This window comes from Gallus gallus, chromosome 3 (genome assembly GCF_016699485.2).
Source record: "Gallus gallus isolate bGalGal1 chromosome 3, bGalGal1.mat.broiler.GRCg7b, whole genome shotgun sequence".
NCBI lineage: Eukaryota > Metazoa > Chordata > Aves > Galliformes > Phasianidae > Gallus > Gallus gallus.
The window spans coordinates 15,676,865-15,692,921 of record NC_052534.1 but is presented as its reverse complement, the minus strand read 5'-3'; the positions used below and the strand labels follow the sequence as shown (position 1 = coordinate 15,692,921).

Sequence of the window (16,057 nt, the reverse complement as noted above, 5' to 3'; positions counted from 1 at the left end):
CCTGCGCGCCGCCCGCCCCGCACCGCGCCACGCCGCAGGGCTGAGCTCATCGCGGGGAGGGACCGCGCGGGGCCGGCGGCTGCGGGGCGGGGAGGCCCCGGCTCGGGCCTACCCCGCGGTGGGGGGAGGGTGAGCCCGCCCCGGCGCGGCACGCCCCCGCCCCGCCTTCCTCGGCGCGACCCGGAAGCGGAGCCGTAGGAGATGACGTCAGGGGAGTGACGTAATGCGGCCCCGTTCCCAGGCAACGCCGCGGAGGGCGGAAAGCGCCCCCTTCGCCGCCGGGTCCCGCGGCTCGGGCTGAGGGAGGGGGCGGGAGGAGCCCGGGGCGATGGACGGGAAAGGGTGAAAGTTTAACGAGCGCCTTTGTTTTTTGCAAGCGTCGCTCCCGTCCTCCTCCTGCACGCTGTGCGGCCAGCCGCAGTCATCTTACTGCACCAGTTCTGGGCTCGGGGGGGTTTACATCTCCTAGCAAAGCTGGCAGGAAGGAGGGCAGCTCCCGCTTTGGTTAATGCCCCGGTTTTCCTCGCGGATGCTGTGGGACAGACGCCATCAGTGTTGCGTGCTCACGTCGGTTGCTCGACATCACAACGCGTTGGCAGCAAATCGAGAGCATTTTCCTGCATGAAGCCCGAACTCTACCAGCAAAGCGCGCCTCTGTCAAACCGCGCGTCCCCTCGCTGTAAAAGCACACCCCGGGCTCTCTCCATCGCCTCGGCCCAGAGCAGAGGGGCTGAGGGAGGCCTCGCGGCGGCTGCAGCTCCTCACAGGGAACCGCTCTTTTTCCAGGCCCAGGCTCGGGCTGTTCCCGAGGAGTTCGCCTTCCTTTTGTTACTTGGAAGCAAAAACGTGGCACACGAAATCTTGCTATGCGGCGTATTTCTACCAGGAGGCGCTCTTGGACCTGGATCTGATGGGCTGCCTCGGCTGGTTCCAGAGCCGCCTTTGTGCGCACTGCTAGACCTGTGCGTGGCTACATTTATTTAAGAGGATTCGGTTTTGTACAATTCACGCTCAGTGGTTTTTATTGCTCTTTTACATTTCTTGTGGTTTGTCAACCGATGGGCTACAGTTTCTGGAAGGCTGTGCAGTGATCTAAAAGGTGCTGCTGGTCCAGCAAGACTGGAAGTGCCAAACTTAGAGTCCTTTTATTTCCAGACCCTGTTAGACCTGAGCACTCTTGGTCCTGATCACATTACAGAGCAGGGTTGGCTCCCTCCAGCTGGTTTTATGATCCACCTCTTTCCTCATATCAGCCCCACTTCCCTGCAGAGAGAGACCAGGAGGAGAATGAAGGCTCATCCATCGGCAGGCCAGATTACGGCTCCGTTTTGCAATCCTTCACAGTGCCTATGGCTGCTCCTTGGAGTCCTTCACTTCAGAAGAGACTGTAATTGCATGCCCTCAGGAGCACTGGTTTGTAGCGGTCCTTTCACTCTGGAAGGAAAGAATCTATCATGGAGTCATAGAATTGTTAAGGTTGGAAAAGACCTCTAAGATCACCATGTTCAACCACCATCCCACCTCCATCATTCCCACTAACCATGTCCCTCAGTGCCACATTCGCACCACCCCCCGCTCCTACCGATACAAGCTAGGATACTGTTGGCCTTCTTGGCCACCTGGGCACACTGCTGGCTCATGTTCGGCCAGCTGCCAGCTAACACCCCCAGATGCTTTTTGGGCTGGTGGATAGAAGAGCAAAGGGCCTGGCAGTCCCAATCCCAGCTGAACTGTCACTTGATCTGCTGCTGCCCATGGATGTGGAATTACAGATGGCAGATGGGACATTTCCCTGCCTCTTTTGGCAGTCTCTTTGTGTGAGACAGGATGGAGTTTACTCACTGTGTCTTCTCAATGTCCTCAATGCCCTCAGGCAGGTGCGCATTGAGTGTCTCTGGGAGCAAGAAGGCCACTGAGCCACAGAACACTGCTACGCCACAGTACGTCACCTGAGGCAGAGACCTCCACACATCATCCAGCAGGAACACAAGTGGGGCCAAAGACCCACCGAGGCGAGCCATGAAGGAGGTGTATCCCATCCCATTCTGCCTGGAAAGGTAGGAGACTGTGGTAGTGTAGAATACCCCAAGAAAGAAATGGGTACTTCTTTCATATCAGACCTTGCAAAAAAAATAAGATAAATAATAAAAAAAAAGGAGTCCTTCTTCCCTCTCCTATTTTTCAGGGGATCTAGAGATTTCTCATCATTAGGTGAGAAAACCTAGGGATTTCTCACCCCTAGATTTTTCCTCTACCAGGCTTTTTCTACTTTTTTTTTTCTCTGTATCTTCATATAATGACAACACTTCTGAAACATCCACTCTAAATGTGTTTTCTCTTTGAAAGTCTAAAACTGAGTGCATTTTCTACACATCCCTCTAAGTCCTCTTATCTGCTGAGATTAATTTAAGTCCCTCCTCTCCCAGGTAGTTCTAGGCAGGTGCCAAGCACTAGAGATCACTGTGAGCACCTCTAGTCCTTCTATAATTAGGAAAGCCTGGAGATGTGGCCAAGAATAGGAACTGGGACCTATTCCACTTAATAATTTTCAGGGGATGAATGGCATTTCATGCATAAAACAGGGATCCCAGGACCTGTCTGTGATTTTACATCATTATTAACTGGATATTTGAAATGAACTGTCTTTTTTCTCCTAAAAGGCTACTTAATCCCTGCTTTAGTATCATCTGATGTCCAGACGGCTATCAAACTTCTGTGGTAGTATGTGTCCCACAGAATAGTCCTCACCATTCAACACATTTCCCTATCCACATACCCCAGGTCAGCAAATAATAGCTTTCTGCCCATTTCTTGTGGGTAGATGTAATCCTCAGAACCTGCTACCTCTAGAGGGAAGGGATCAGTCCTGCAGCTTAGCCAACAGCACCTCCTGCTGTGTCAATGTCCAAGACCAAATGGTGACATCCCACTAAGGATCTGGTGGTGCCCTCCGGCAGTAGCCTCTCTTACCTCAGGACGGTGGGGTAGAGCTCAGAGGTGTACAAGTAGACAGTGGTGAACGCAGCTTCTGAGGAACCTTTGGCCATAACAGCTATCACAGAGCGTAGGGAAGTGAAAGCTGGGAGGAAAGAAAAGACATTTATGACAATAGTCAAAGAAAACTGTGAAGAAGTTTCTTGTGGTCACAGGTGCCAGAAGGCTCCAAGAGACAGAACTGGAAGCTTCAGAGCCCTGTAGCTGCTGCATCCAATGTCTGAATCAGTCTGAATCAGTCTGAAAATTTGGTGACTGCTATTTTGAGTGGAAGCTGAGTGGATGGAAGTCTAAGTCCCAATATTTCCCATTGGAAAATAATTATAATAAGGATGGGCACTTCCCCCTGTTATCACTAGCCTTATAGTGCTTCACAGTGACTAGAGAACATCTGCTGCCTCCAGATACTAGGGCTGGCCCACATCAGCAACCTTGTCCCACTAATGCCTTTGCAGGTAGAAGACGTCTCGATATCGAGTTGACTGTGGACAAGGTCTATGTTTCTCCTTCTCTAGCACAGCACAGAATGGATACCTTCCCTTTAGCGAACAGCAGAAGAGCATCTCACGTGTAGGGATGATGATATTGGCTCCTATGCACAGTCCGGTCAGGATGAGTGACCACGCCTGGCTGTGCCGCCGTCCAATTCGATTCACCAGCACGTACATGAGTATCTTGGCTGGAATCTCAATGATGCCAAAGACAAACTGGGAGAAATACATGTTGAGCCCAAAGCCAGTTAGGCTCATACTCATGCCGTAATAAGAGAAGGCAACACCAAACCTGCAAGGAATGTATGGAGACTGAAACGGGGGAAAACCAGCTGGGCAATGCAGGATGAATCCCTTGTGCAAAGTAACACTGCTTACCACACTGTCCCGGAACAGAGAGAAATCTTCCGCAGGACTGGTGTCCTGAACAAGCTGATGTAGGAGAAACTCTCTCCTGGATTTTTCTCTGTAGTCATTCCTCTAAGAGCCTGGGAGATGTGAGAAGAAGGAGAGGGTTCAGCTGCTGTACATTTAGCATCCAGACATGAGACCCTAGACAGGCTGCCATTCCTAATTTCATCAACCCATTCAGTTTTCCATACATTCCTATTGCAGAACAATTTGCTGGGCATACATTATAAGAGGCTTGTCTTCCTACAGCATTTAATAGATTATCTACCATTTTAGAGCCCTTATTCATCCATGGCCCCTTTTCCTCTCTTACCTACATATCCCACGTGGCAGAAAGAGTTCTAGCAAAGTCAGCATTGGCCAGTGCCAACTCCTTATTTTTCCAAGCTGTACTTCTTTCACTGCATACTAAGTCCAGTGTCCAGTGTCCAGTGTCCAGTGCAGTGAGGTGTCTTGCTATGACAGTGATGAATGGAAAGACTCCCCACCTACTGAAGTTGGTTTCTGGTCTTACGTGAGCTGAGTGTGAGTTTTCTCTTTAGCAGTGAATGTAAATGCTTTCTAGAGCAAAATGGCCTAAGGCATCCTGTGGACCATAGTGTCCCACGGATCACTCTGCAGGCTGAGCATCACTTCAGATATAAAGTAGAAGTAAAACAGAGAGAAAGAGAAAATGTGGGAGGAAGAACGTGTCCAGATCTTCAGTTTCTCACCTCTGGTGAGATAGTGAAGTCTTTCCTTCCATTCATTCTTGCACATCTAAGCAGATGCTTGTGAGCTTGTTTCACTTTGCCGTTGGCTATGAGCCACCGGGCAGACTCTGGGACCCACCTGGTGCGAGGAGAGAAGACAGCATTCCTGTTGTCACCCCATGTTTTCCACCCCACATACATGGCCCTGGCCAAAGAGAGGGGATCTTCTCTATGACACTTCAACCTCTACTGAGAATAACAACTGCGGTGCATGAGATTAAGACTAATAGGACACCCTCTTTACACATACATGCTATTCTACCCTTAAAGAACTGGTCTCTTAATCGAAATGTCTAGCAAAAATTTTTATAATACGATTTTTGATCAAGGCTTGAATTTTCTGGGCTGGTTGAAGTTTCAAACTCTTAACAAATGAAATCGGCCCCAGAAAGTTTATATTTACACATTAGATTAATGATTTATTCAGATGTATAGATTTATTCAGATTTATATTCATGATTTTTGAGATTCTTTAAATGCTGATACTTTAGGATATTAAAAACTACTATGTAGAAAGGATTTAGTGGGCCCTCTGAGATTATACTTCTTACTTCCTTTGTTGATTGCTAAATTATTTGTTGTTCACACCAATCAAAGCCTTCTGCAAAAGATAATCCACTGGAGTCTAAATCACTGTGGCTGTGGCCCCTAGTGAAGAAGTCACGCTAGCCATTGAGTGACAAGGGATGCTCTAATCAAAGCTAATTAGCAACTTGGAGAAGTTTACTTAGCAGACCTACCTCGAGTGGGGGCCCTGTGACTCCTGTTTTTCTATCTGTCCCAGTAAAAGATCCACCACTTTGTCATAAACTGGCATCTGTGACTCCTTGTTCCTCTCTGTGATCTTTCATCTGGTTTCATCTGATCTTTCATTCATGGCTACGTGGTACTATCAGCCCTGGATCTCCCCAGGCCACAGTGCAGCCCAGCTGGCCTGAGCATGTGTGGGTCTGCATAGTGGTCAATGTCCAGAAGACACTGGAAATGCCTCACAGTCAGATCCATTCCAACCATATGCAAACATTCCAATATAGTCCAACTGAAGTGCAGTTAGAAGCTTGAAGAAATATTTGGGTAAGAGATCAGCTGAGCTCATGAGTTTGTCAGAATCTCTCACTGAGGTCTCCCACTGAGTTCCCTAAAAGCTGTTGGTGATTCGTGTGCCCTAAGTCAGGTTGCTCTAGAATCAATGAACTATTCAATCTATTCGATCCGTAGCTGAAAAGGGTGTGTAGAGCAAAATCATTTGCAGAACTGGACCATGGAAGGTTTTCAACTCCTTTCCAGAAGTTGTTAATACTTTGGCAAATATATAGAATTAAAGGTGGCATTTTGCACTCCTTGCCACCGTTTCCACAGTATTTTATGTCTTTTGGCTGTCTAATGTCTCAGCTGAGCACAGGTATTGTGTCAACAATATATAATGAATGTGTTAAATTAAATTTTGATTCTATTCTTCAGGGACTTAATTATCCAGCAATCACTGACCTCTTGGTTGCTTGAATTTTGATCAGACAGTGTAATTTTTTTTTTTGAGAACTCATTTCCATAAGAGGCATTAACAAACGAGAAAGAAATGCAGCTATTATTCAAAGGGTGGATCCAAATATATCTATGAATTTCAACACTTCCCAGGATTCAATTTCTACAACTAGGTGTCCTAGAAAAAGAGCAAAACCTCAAACCAGAAAGTCAGCAGAACATAACACTTAATTGTCTTGAATTTGATCAGCAAAACATGAGATGTAACTCTGCCAGAAACCATTCGTCACTGTTGAAAGGATACGTCTACTTCTGAGCCATTGTTTAACAACAGCTTCAGTGTGAAAAAATCCCATTTTTCACAGGTATGATTTGAGATTTTGTTGGTAGCTATTTGGCTGGTGCAGCTATTTCATCTGCTGCTTCATGCTGATGGACAGACATAGTAAGCAAGGAAACCATCACCTCTAGATGCCTCTCTAGCAGCAGCTGAAAGTCACATTTGCATTTTTACATCTTTTCTGCTTATCAGTTATGCATGTAATTTTGGGGTCTGCATGTGTATCAGTCAGATTATTTTGTGTGGCTTCCAGCTATAGCTCCCCATCACCCTGGCGGATTTTTGCAGTGTGGGTCCAGATCCACACTGATGTCCAAGATGAACCAAACAATGACCTTGAGGTTGAGGAGGGCCAGGCCACCATTTCTGAAGGTTTTCAAGGTTGCCAGATCCAATTCCAGGATGAATGCTGCAATATTTGCCACACACACAGGGCAGAAAGGCAAATGACATCCTGCTCCTGTTCAGCAGAAGCAGGCCACAGGTTGCTGCACTCACCACAGGCAGACGATGCTCAGAAGACAAGGTCCCGTCACGGCAACCAAGAGCCAGTGCCATTCCCTCACCAGGTATGCTGTCAAGGCCAGCAGCATGTTCCCTACGCTCCAGAAGATGCTGGTCAGGACCCCAGAGAAGGTGCGGTGCTCTATGTCCACCCACTCCATCCCTGTAAGAGGGAGGCAGCGTTCAGCTGGGTCACACAGGGCTTCTTCAGGAGAGGGTCTGCGGGTCTTTGTGAGAAGGGCAAAGTGAGGCAACATCCCTGGTCTTTTCCTCCAGGAGAGTTCCACTGACATTTGCCACTTTTTAAATGTTCATCCACAACTTAACTCCTCACAAAGCTGAAAACAACTAAAATGAAGCTTTAAAGGAAGAAATTCTGGACATATATTAACAATGGTGCCAGAAACACCCTAGATGATACATTTTTATCTTGTTAATAGCATCCAATGGTCATCTTCATCAAACTCATCTTTAATCTAACTCTCCACTTGTATCTTGCCTTTCCAATTTCTCTGCCTATGCAATCACTCCAGATTCAAGAAATATAACGTTAATATAGTATACATAAATTAAGCTGAACTGCCCTTAGTGGAACAGATATTGATGCACATGTAAATCCAGAACAAAGGGTGATCCCCTTGCTTCTGTTCCAGAACTAACAGTCAATTTTCCTCCAGAGATCTTGACATCATGCTACAGCATCTAGCAATCATAAATGTCCTTCCCAATCTCTACTTTGTATTGTAGGCATCACCTTTAAAATAAGAATGTGCCATCGCAGGCCTCGGGACATGTACTATCTTTTATTTGTCCTTTCCTGAAGCATTTTTAGCTTGTTTTTGGGTATATCTGCAAAAATTCTGGAAATTTCTGCTGCACATGTAATGTGCTCTAAAGCATTGTGACTCTTGCCCAGGGCATCCTAAACATACCTATAAAATCATCTGATGTTCTGTTGGGTAGCGTGGAGATTGGAGCTTGTTTTAATTATGTCATTACCCAAGTTTCTTAGCTTCAAATTTGCCTCGCTTTGAGAGATTTTATTTTCATGTTCTTTCCCTTTCCAGCCTTGGTTCTTGAACACCTCCAGGGACGGTGACTCCACCACCTCCCTGGCTGCCTGTGCCACTGCCCAACTGCTCTTCTGAAGAAGTAGGCACCCTGTACACCCATAAGTTCACCATACTTACCCAGAGGCAAGATGATCAGGGACACACCGCTCAGGGCCACCCCGGTGAGGGTTCTTGTGACAGCCAGCATGGTGTAGGAGACGGAGCAGGCACTCAGCATCCCAAATATGACTGAGCACACAAGTGACAGCATGAGGATAGATTTCCGGCCGAACCTATCAAAGCACAGACAGGGTTACTTACAGGCTGGAAATGTGTCCCAGGAGTAGGGTTTGAAATGAGGTAAAGCAGACACTTAAGGAGGTTGATACATAGTTTGCACTGCAAAGACTACGTGGTACCCCAGAGTGGAGGGACTTGCTGGATATTGCCAGCACTGCAGCGGTGTGATCCCATAAAAATGGTCAGGAAGCCCCATGAGCTCTGGGCATGACTCTCTCCAATGGAAAGAGCAGCAGTGATTAAAAAAAAAATGATATTCTGGGCTCCCCATTCAATGCCACCATGATAAGCAGTGATGTCAGCTTGAACATGCATGCTGAGGTTGCTCCTCAAGGATTTTGGAAGTTGTATGACTCGGCCCTTGGTACAGAGTCCTGTGGGGAGAGTGTGGAGAAATACAGGAAGTCAAATACACAGAAATGTGCTGAGGCATTCACTCTCACACCAACAATGTGTGTATGTGTACACAAACTGTGGAAATCTAAAATTCGACATGGAGCATGAGGTTGGGATTTCAATGAACATTTTGACAAGCCATCCATAAGTGGAGGAGACCTTCCAGTAAATATCAGCCCCGCATGTGATGGTTTGAAACAGGCCTAGTAATTAAATCTGTCAACGGGTCGCATTCAGTCTGTAGGGACTGATTCTGGCATTCTCCCAGTGGCCACCTGATAGGGATGGTGGCAAGGACCTTTGCTCCAGGGGATGAAATGATGTGTTGGGACACAGTGCCACCATAACATTCTTAAGAACGGTTGCAAGTAGCTTCACGCAGCAGCTAGTTAACATGTCTGCTGGAGAAGAACCAACTCGTGGCAACAGCTCAGGCAGTTTTCTGGATCTGCTGTGAAATTCAAACGGACTGTGGAAGCGACACACCTGGGTCAGTGCAGCAAGCATCCAGAAACCCACCAGTGCTGGATCCTACTTCTGAAAGTGTAAGTGCTAAGGAAAGAAGATACAATTAAGATACGGTTCAAAAATACAGTAAGGAGCATATCAAAACATAAAATTCCCTGCAGAGCACAAGGCTGCTATTTATGGACCCATTACTAGATCTCACAGCAAATGCACACCACCTGCTAAAGGAACCAGAGAGAAGCTGGCAGGATCGAACTGCTAGAATGAGGCTGCCAGAAGTAATGTGGTTAAAATTGCCTTCAAAGAGCGAGAGAAATGGAAAAGCCCAACCTCTGAAGTTTATATGTGGAAAATACAATAAAAAGAGCAAGCTGTGCAAGGATAAAAATGAATTAAAAAGCATTTTTCATAAATATCCCAATGTGGGAGTCTGCCAGAGCGTGATACAGCCAATGAGGTACAGTAACAAGGTACAAAAGGAGAAATTGGACAAGAACAGGCAATAACAATTTCCTTTTTTTCCCCCAGATTTCTATTCTTTTGCATAGATATGTTCTCAGTAAAGGTGCTCGGAAGCTTTGGTGGGTTAAGATTTGTCAGCAGAAGTGTTCTTAAGTGCAGGAGTCTGTAGAAGCTTGGATCAGAATGAACCTGAGCTGCAGCAAAATGCCAGGACCAGATGTCTCTCAGCCTGAAGCACTGGAGGTACAGTATGTGCTTTACAATTTACACGGGGGAGTGGGACCTCTTCTCTATTAGAGAAGAGAAAGGTTGCTTTTGCAGTGTCCTGAGGGAGATATGGGGGCATGAATCCGAGGTTTAACAGATCTAGTATTGATAGTGATTAAATGGGTAAAGATAATGTTAAAAATTAGAATTCGTTGACACAGATAAGCAAATGCTACAGGTATCAGCATGGCTTTTGTAAAGAAAATGCTCATAATCTGTTGAAGTTCACTGCAGGAGAAGTCAAATGTCATGAGGAAGTTCTGAGTGATTCAGAATGCCTGGATTTCCCACAGCAGCCATAACCACTCTCCCACCAGAGATTCTCATAGAAACTGAGCTGTTACAGGAGAGGAGAGGAGGCCTTTGCATGGGTAAACGATACATTAATAGCCAGATGGCAGGAGTAAATGGTCACTTCTTGAGCTGAAAAAAACCCTAAGCATTTCTGTCTCTCCTCTTTAAGTGGGTACAGCTGGAGAAGGCTGAGATGAGAATGAAGCCAAAGGAATGTCATCTTGCAGATGAAGAAACGATGAAGAGCAGAGAGGTGGAATGATGGAAATGGGGCTGAATATGCACTATGAAGTGCTGAACACCCCAGAGAAGATGGGAGACCAATTGCCATATCTGGAGTGTTGTAAGCAACCAACACAATCTGCTTGATCCGTTGGCTGTGGTTTACAGCATGGCCCAGCATGGCAGTGCAGTCAGGCTGCTGATGAAGGCAGGGCTGGCTGCCAAACTCTCTTTATCTGCCTCTTTAGCAGACTGAAGGTCTTGGTTTGCCTACTCAGCAGTCAATCCTTAACTTAGCCTTATTTGTCATCACGTTTTCTTCCCTTCTACTATAACCTTGGGGAGATTATAGTAGGTATAGGTGGGGAAGGGAGCGAAGAGAAATCAAAACTGCACACAGTATTCATATACGTGATGGGGCCATCACTTATATACATGTTTCTGCATGGTTATGTTCACTTTAGTTTTCTGTTCTGTTTTTCTGTGTTCTGTACACATTTGCTTCCCCAGCTGCTACTCATCGCTGAGAAGATAGGACTAAAGGGAACGGCCTCAAGCTGTGCCAGAAGAGGTTCAAGTTGGACATTAGGAAAAATTTCCTCTCCATAAGAGTGGTCAGGCAACGGCACAGGCTGCCCAGGCAGGTGGTGGAGTCACTGTCCCTGGAGGTGTTCAAGAATCATTTAGATGTACTGAGGGACATGGTTTAGTAAGGAAATATTGGTGGTAGGTGGATGGTTGGACTGGACGATCCTAGAGGTCTTTTCCAGTCTCGGTGATTCTAAGACTCTATCAGATATTTGCCTGAAGCTTTTTATTGTAACTTCTAAGTCCTACTCCTGAGCCACTATGGACAGCTCTATTTTACATGTGGAGTCGGATGCATTTCTTTCTTTGTTTTATATTAATCTACCCTAAAATTGTGTCTTTTAATGCTTCCACCCAGTCACAGAGCTCTGTAGGATACTTCTGCGGTTCTTCACACTCAGGCTTTGTCTCTACCAGCCCGGTCACTCAGCACCCCCTCACCACTCACTCCTTTTCCAGTTCAGTTATGAATATGCTGAAGAGCACACATCCAATTAACAGGTCCCCAGAGGTGTCCCTTTGCTGTAACAACCCAACGCTTACCCCTCCCTGCTCCCTCCCCGCTTTTGATCAATTATTTAGCCATGCAGGGACATCCCGTCCTGGTCAGTTTCTTTTGAAGCCTTTTGTAAGAAAACCTCTTATAGATGATATCTCCTCTGTTCACACACCTGTGAAAACCTTCAAAGAAATCCAATCTGTTGGTAGGGTATGAATCTTATACAAAAGAGAAATAGAAGGTCCTACGGCCCTTAGCTCAGCCATTCAGAATTGTTTCTACCAATTCACTCGACAGAGCTGGATGCCAGGCTGCCTGGCTGGCAGTTCCCAAGGTCTTTCTTAGGGACCTGTATAAAAATTGATTTGAAACAGATATAAGAAAAGATACAGAAGTGACTGGCAGCTTTGTATGGTACACCTTGTTCCCCTTCTGCTGTGCAGTGATTTTGCAGCCTGCCTCACCCTAACGTTCCTTTGGTCCCAGAGGAAGGAAATCGGGAGGGAATCAAATAGTTTCCTGCACAGGAAACTCAGCCATTAAATATTGAATAGTGTAGAGAGAACAGCACATCCTGATTGCATGCTTGCTCTGCATATTTGGTGGTAGGTTTCCTGGTTCCGCTATTTGCAAAAATATTTGATTTCTTAATTGATGCCCTTTCTAGGTTGTTGCTCAGACTTTTATTCCCCTTTGCATTATCACATTCTAATAATTAACCAGGGAGAGTAGATTTACTCCTATTTTCCTTATCAGGCCATGGTCTCAGCTCTTCCTTGAAGAGTGCCTCCCTGCTTTACCCTGCTTCTCTGGTAATGACAGAGACAGTTTTTGCTTTCTTGAGACTTTTTTTGGACACGACATTTATTTGCTTTAAGCCCCTCACTTGCGTGTCCTTCGATAATTTCCAGATAGCTTGCCAGGCTGTAACTCTCAGCTGCTTGTTTCAGCTTTGTTTTAATCATCTTTTTCCTTTTTAAGCAGTTATCTTTCCTGAAATGTCTCGCAGACAGTGGGTGTTTTATATCTGTTCCTGCAGCAATTCTGACCCCAGTGCTACTGTCATTGTTGCAATGCACCTTATCCTCACCATGGCCAGAGCAGCTTCTCAGGTGGGCTCCTAACTGGCTGCCCCATGAAGCAATCCATGATCCTAACTCAGCATTTAGCCCTTGCATTGCTTCTCAGGATGACTTTAATCCAGTTTGGATGTGGAAGACTGAGTTCTCCCTTAACGATTGTGTTTTCTCCTTTTTCTGCCCCTCTCGTTGCTTTTGCAAGCCACTTGTGTGTGAAGGCCTTGCCAGGAAACTGCAGCCTTGGAGGGACAGCCTGAGAGGGTCAAACCTGTCCGAAAGGTATCCAAACACCACGGCCCCCATCGTGACACCGATGAAGAAGAAGGTCGCAGTCGCCTGGTTCAGTCCACGCTGCTCACACACCAGGTCCCACTGAAACACAAGGCCAGAGTGACGCTGAGTGCCCAGTTCAGCCTCTGTCTCCCTTCACACCCCTTCCCAAGTTGAACCAGATGCAGTTTAGTTGGGATATCAGGAAGAATTTCTTCTAAGAGAAGGTGGCCAGGCATTGGAATTTGGCTGCCCAGGGCAGTGATGGGGTTAATCAAGAGACATGTGGACGCAGCACTGAGGGACGTGATTTAGTGGTGGGACTGGGTAGGTCAGGTTGGTGTTTGGGCTTAGTGATCTTCAGGTTCTTTTCCAACATAAACAGTTCTCTGATTCTTTGTGCCACAATGTTCATTATAAAATGCCATCTTTATATCCAGTTAGTGTTGACCTGACCAACTTCCCCAGGTAGTCTGTGCAGGGAAGAAGGAAGACAGAGGGGAGTCAGACTTGCTCCTGATGCTAACTTACTAATTTCTATGGAGAGAGCGGTCTAGGCACTCTTCTTAATTGAGTTAATTAGCATCATTTTTTTTTTTTCTGGGAGGTGCAAATGTTGCTAATCGTTACAGAATGCTCTAACCAAGCTGCAGAGTTCATTTTCCATATATGTGTAACTTGACAAAACTTAATTTAATCATCAACCTAGCCTCACAGTCTTTCTGACAAGGCCAACAAGACCTTGAACAACCTTTTTGGCTGCAAGAGAAAAAGACTCCACGGAAAGTCCATGGCCTCTTGAACACCACCTGAAGCCATGGCACCCTGAATGCAGTGTCATAAGGCTCTGAGTCCAGTGCCTCTGCAGCAGAGCATTTATCCTGCCTTTTTCTCCAAGGGTGCTTTACATCGTTCTCCCTGAAACAGTGTGGAAATCAGGTGCAGACCTGGTGTGCACCCAGCAACCACCTCTGTGCTTGCTAAAACCAGAGGTTGAGTGGTGGGGAGGAGGCACTGGCTCTAGAATAAGGCTTGGCCATGCTCTCAGACAGCTGCTGTTGTTTCTAAACCATCCATTTCCCTTTTGTCTGACCAAAGTGTCCTCTTCCCTAAGACCTACTGTGCTTTGGGCTGCCTTTCCAGGAGGAGAAGCTACAGCCTGCAGGTAAAGCATTAACACCCAGAGGTATCACTCTTAGCCCTAACAAAGCATTTCAGAAGGCTGGTGGTTAATGTTTGATGGGCAGGGACCTTGGGCAGACTCAAGGTTATGGCTGACCAAAGTGCTGCATCTCACCAGGAGCCCTCCGAGAGCACATTTTATGGCTGATGGCAAGGCACTCTGGTGACAACTGGACTGATGGACTCCTAAATCTGGGAAGTGTTTTCTAGAAGGATAAAGTCACTTTAAAGAACTTTAAAGGATAAAGTCACAAAGTGAGTCAACAGCTTTGCCGAGGTCTTCTTCCCATCAAGGCGCGTAGTCAACAAATGTAAAACATCAAAGATATATTGAAGGGCAGGAATAGAACAAGTGGGGAAAGTGAGAAAGGCTGCTTAATCCTGGGGAGAAGCAAGGGAACAGGAGACCAGAGAGGAGAGGCAGACAAGGAAAGTAACAAAGTGCTTGGAAAAATCAAGAAAGCCACAGAGTCAGATGATATCCTTACAGGGTGTGATCCTGTGCAAATGCCACATGGCCCAAACAGAGAAAGTCCCATAGCAGTCTCTCCTCCCCACACCCCCAGTCTCCCAGTCACCTGAAGGTGCTCATTATGAGAAATGTTGGTATCTACCTCTGAGAAAAAAGAACTTCCCCATCCCAAGCCATCTTCTCTAAACAAGTACATTCCACTGGTTAAAAATGCAGAGATTCCCCTTTGATTCAGTGCACCTTATGAACATGTCTCCATCTCCTCAAAACACTGAGCTAATTTCATTTTCAGGTAGATCACGGGCCAGAGGTTACCTCAGTGGAGATGGTGGAGGTGAACTGCGAGTGGTCGTAGACCCACCCGTGCTGGCAGTCCTGGGTGACGGAGTCGTTGTATGGTTGCAGAGAGGAATTGAGAAGTAGGTGAAACTGAGGCTGTGAGAACATCTCACAAGACCTGAAGGTGCCATCGGGCTCCCGGGGGATGCTGATGAGCAGAATTTCCTCCGTGGTGAGGTTCACAAATTCTTCCTGATGCGGAATTGCACAGTGGTGAGAGGGGGTAGCAGCAAGAAAGTTGTGCAGCAGGAAATGCATGGGAAGGTTGATTCTTGGGAGGCAGAGGATTAACAAAATCAAAATCTGGAATCTGCCAAAGCCACCAGTTTCCAGTAAGAGATCTTCAAATTTCATCTTTTCTATAGAGTTTGCTCATTCAGAGCAGCTATGTACCAAGGAGCAGCAACATGAGCTTGAGAAGTGGTCTCTGTTCTTGGAGCTCAGCTTCCCATGGCTTTTCATACAGCCACTTCCTTGGACTTTGAGACCTCACGGCAAGGCTTTCAAAAGTCACAGTGAAACTCTCAATTTGGGGTAGAGCCAAAGAAATCATTCCAAGTGCACACAGCACATCTATTTCAAGCAGATCCAGCACAAGGCACTTTTTTTTTTTTTTTCCTTTTTAAAGAGTTCTTTCCTCCCGTGGTGGTTTTTGAGGGGGAGATCCAAATTAGGAAAGGGCTGTGGGAAGAGCACCATCGTTTCTGGTGCGAGGACATCACACTCGGCTTTCTCTCAGGCACACCAACATGCTCTGTGTTGTGTGAGCTGATCACCAGCCTGCCCAGCTGGACAGAAAATGAGCCCCCAGGAGTGCAGTGGTGCCCCCCAGCATGGAGGATGCCTGCGAGCACCAAAGCCTGACTGCTGTGCATCAGCTGTGTTCTTAGTACGGCTCGTCTCAAGTCATGACCTGGGAGCAAGGGATACACAGAGGACAGGGCTCCCAGAAGAGATGAGAAACATGTCTCTGAATGGAGACCAATAGTTGGGGATCAATACAACAGCCCAATGAGAGACCTACAGCCCTTGGCGGGGCCAGAGGTACTGCTGCCACTGGGGCTTCACACCACAGCTCTCCCTCCACCACTAGAAAGAGGCTCCTGGAAGAGATGGGTCTTTGATTTGCATTTCTATTCCTTGTGTGCTCTTAGCCAAGACCATGAGCAATTTATTTAGCCAGAGCCACTGCA

The 16,057-nt window shown here is 46.6% G+C and overlaps 1 protein-coding gene across 8 annotated transcripts; it reads right to left on the bottom strand.

Moving 5' to 3' along the window:
* Nucleotides 1–994: 994 nt before the first annotated feature.
* SLC22A7 (solute carrier family 22 member 7) lies at nt 995–15,297 on the bottom strand. Of its 8 annotated transcripts, none has more exons than XM_046938588.1 (10): nt 14,668–15,297; nt 12,870–12,973; nt 8,165–8,319; nt 6,969–7,137; nt 4,610–4,727; nt 3,864–3,973; nt 3,563–3,777; nt 2,971–3,079; nt 1,843–2,049; nt 995–1,434 (listed from the first exon to the last, which is right to left on the bottom strand). In XM_046938588.1, the coding sequence occupies exons 1-10, from the start codon at nt 14,719–14,721 to the stop codon at nt 1,371–1,373; spliced, it is 1,305 nt and encodes a 434-aa protein (XP_046794544.1). In that variant the 5' UTR covers nt 14,722–15,297; the 3' UTR covers nt 995–1,370. The 8 variants fall into 8 exon arrangements, 7 of the variants coding, with proteins under 7 accessions (XP_046794544.1, XP_015138949.2, NP_001186367.2 ...); XM_015283463.4 differs by having other exon boundaries at nt 995–1,449; nt 14,841–15,297; NM_001199438.2 differs by having other exon boundaries at nt 14,841–15,297.
* Between the last annotated feature and the right edge of the window lie 760 nt (nt 15,298–16,057).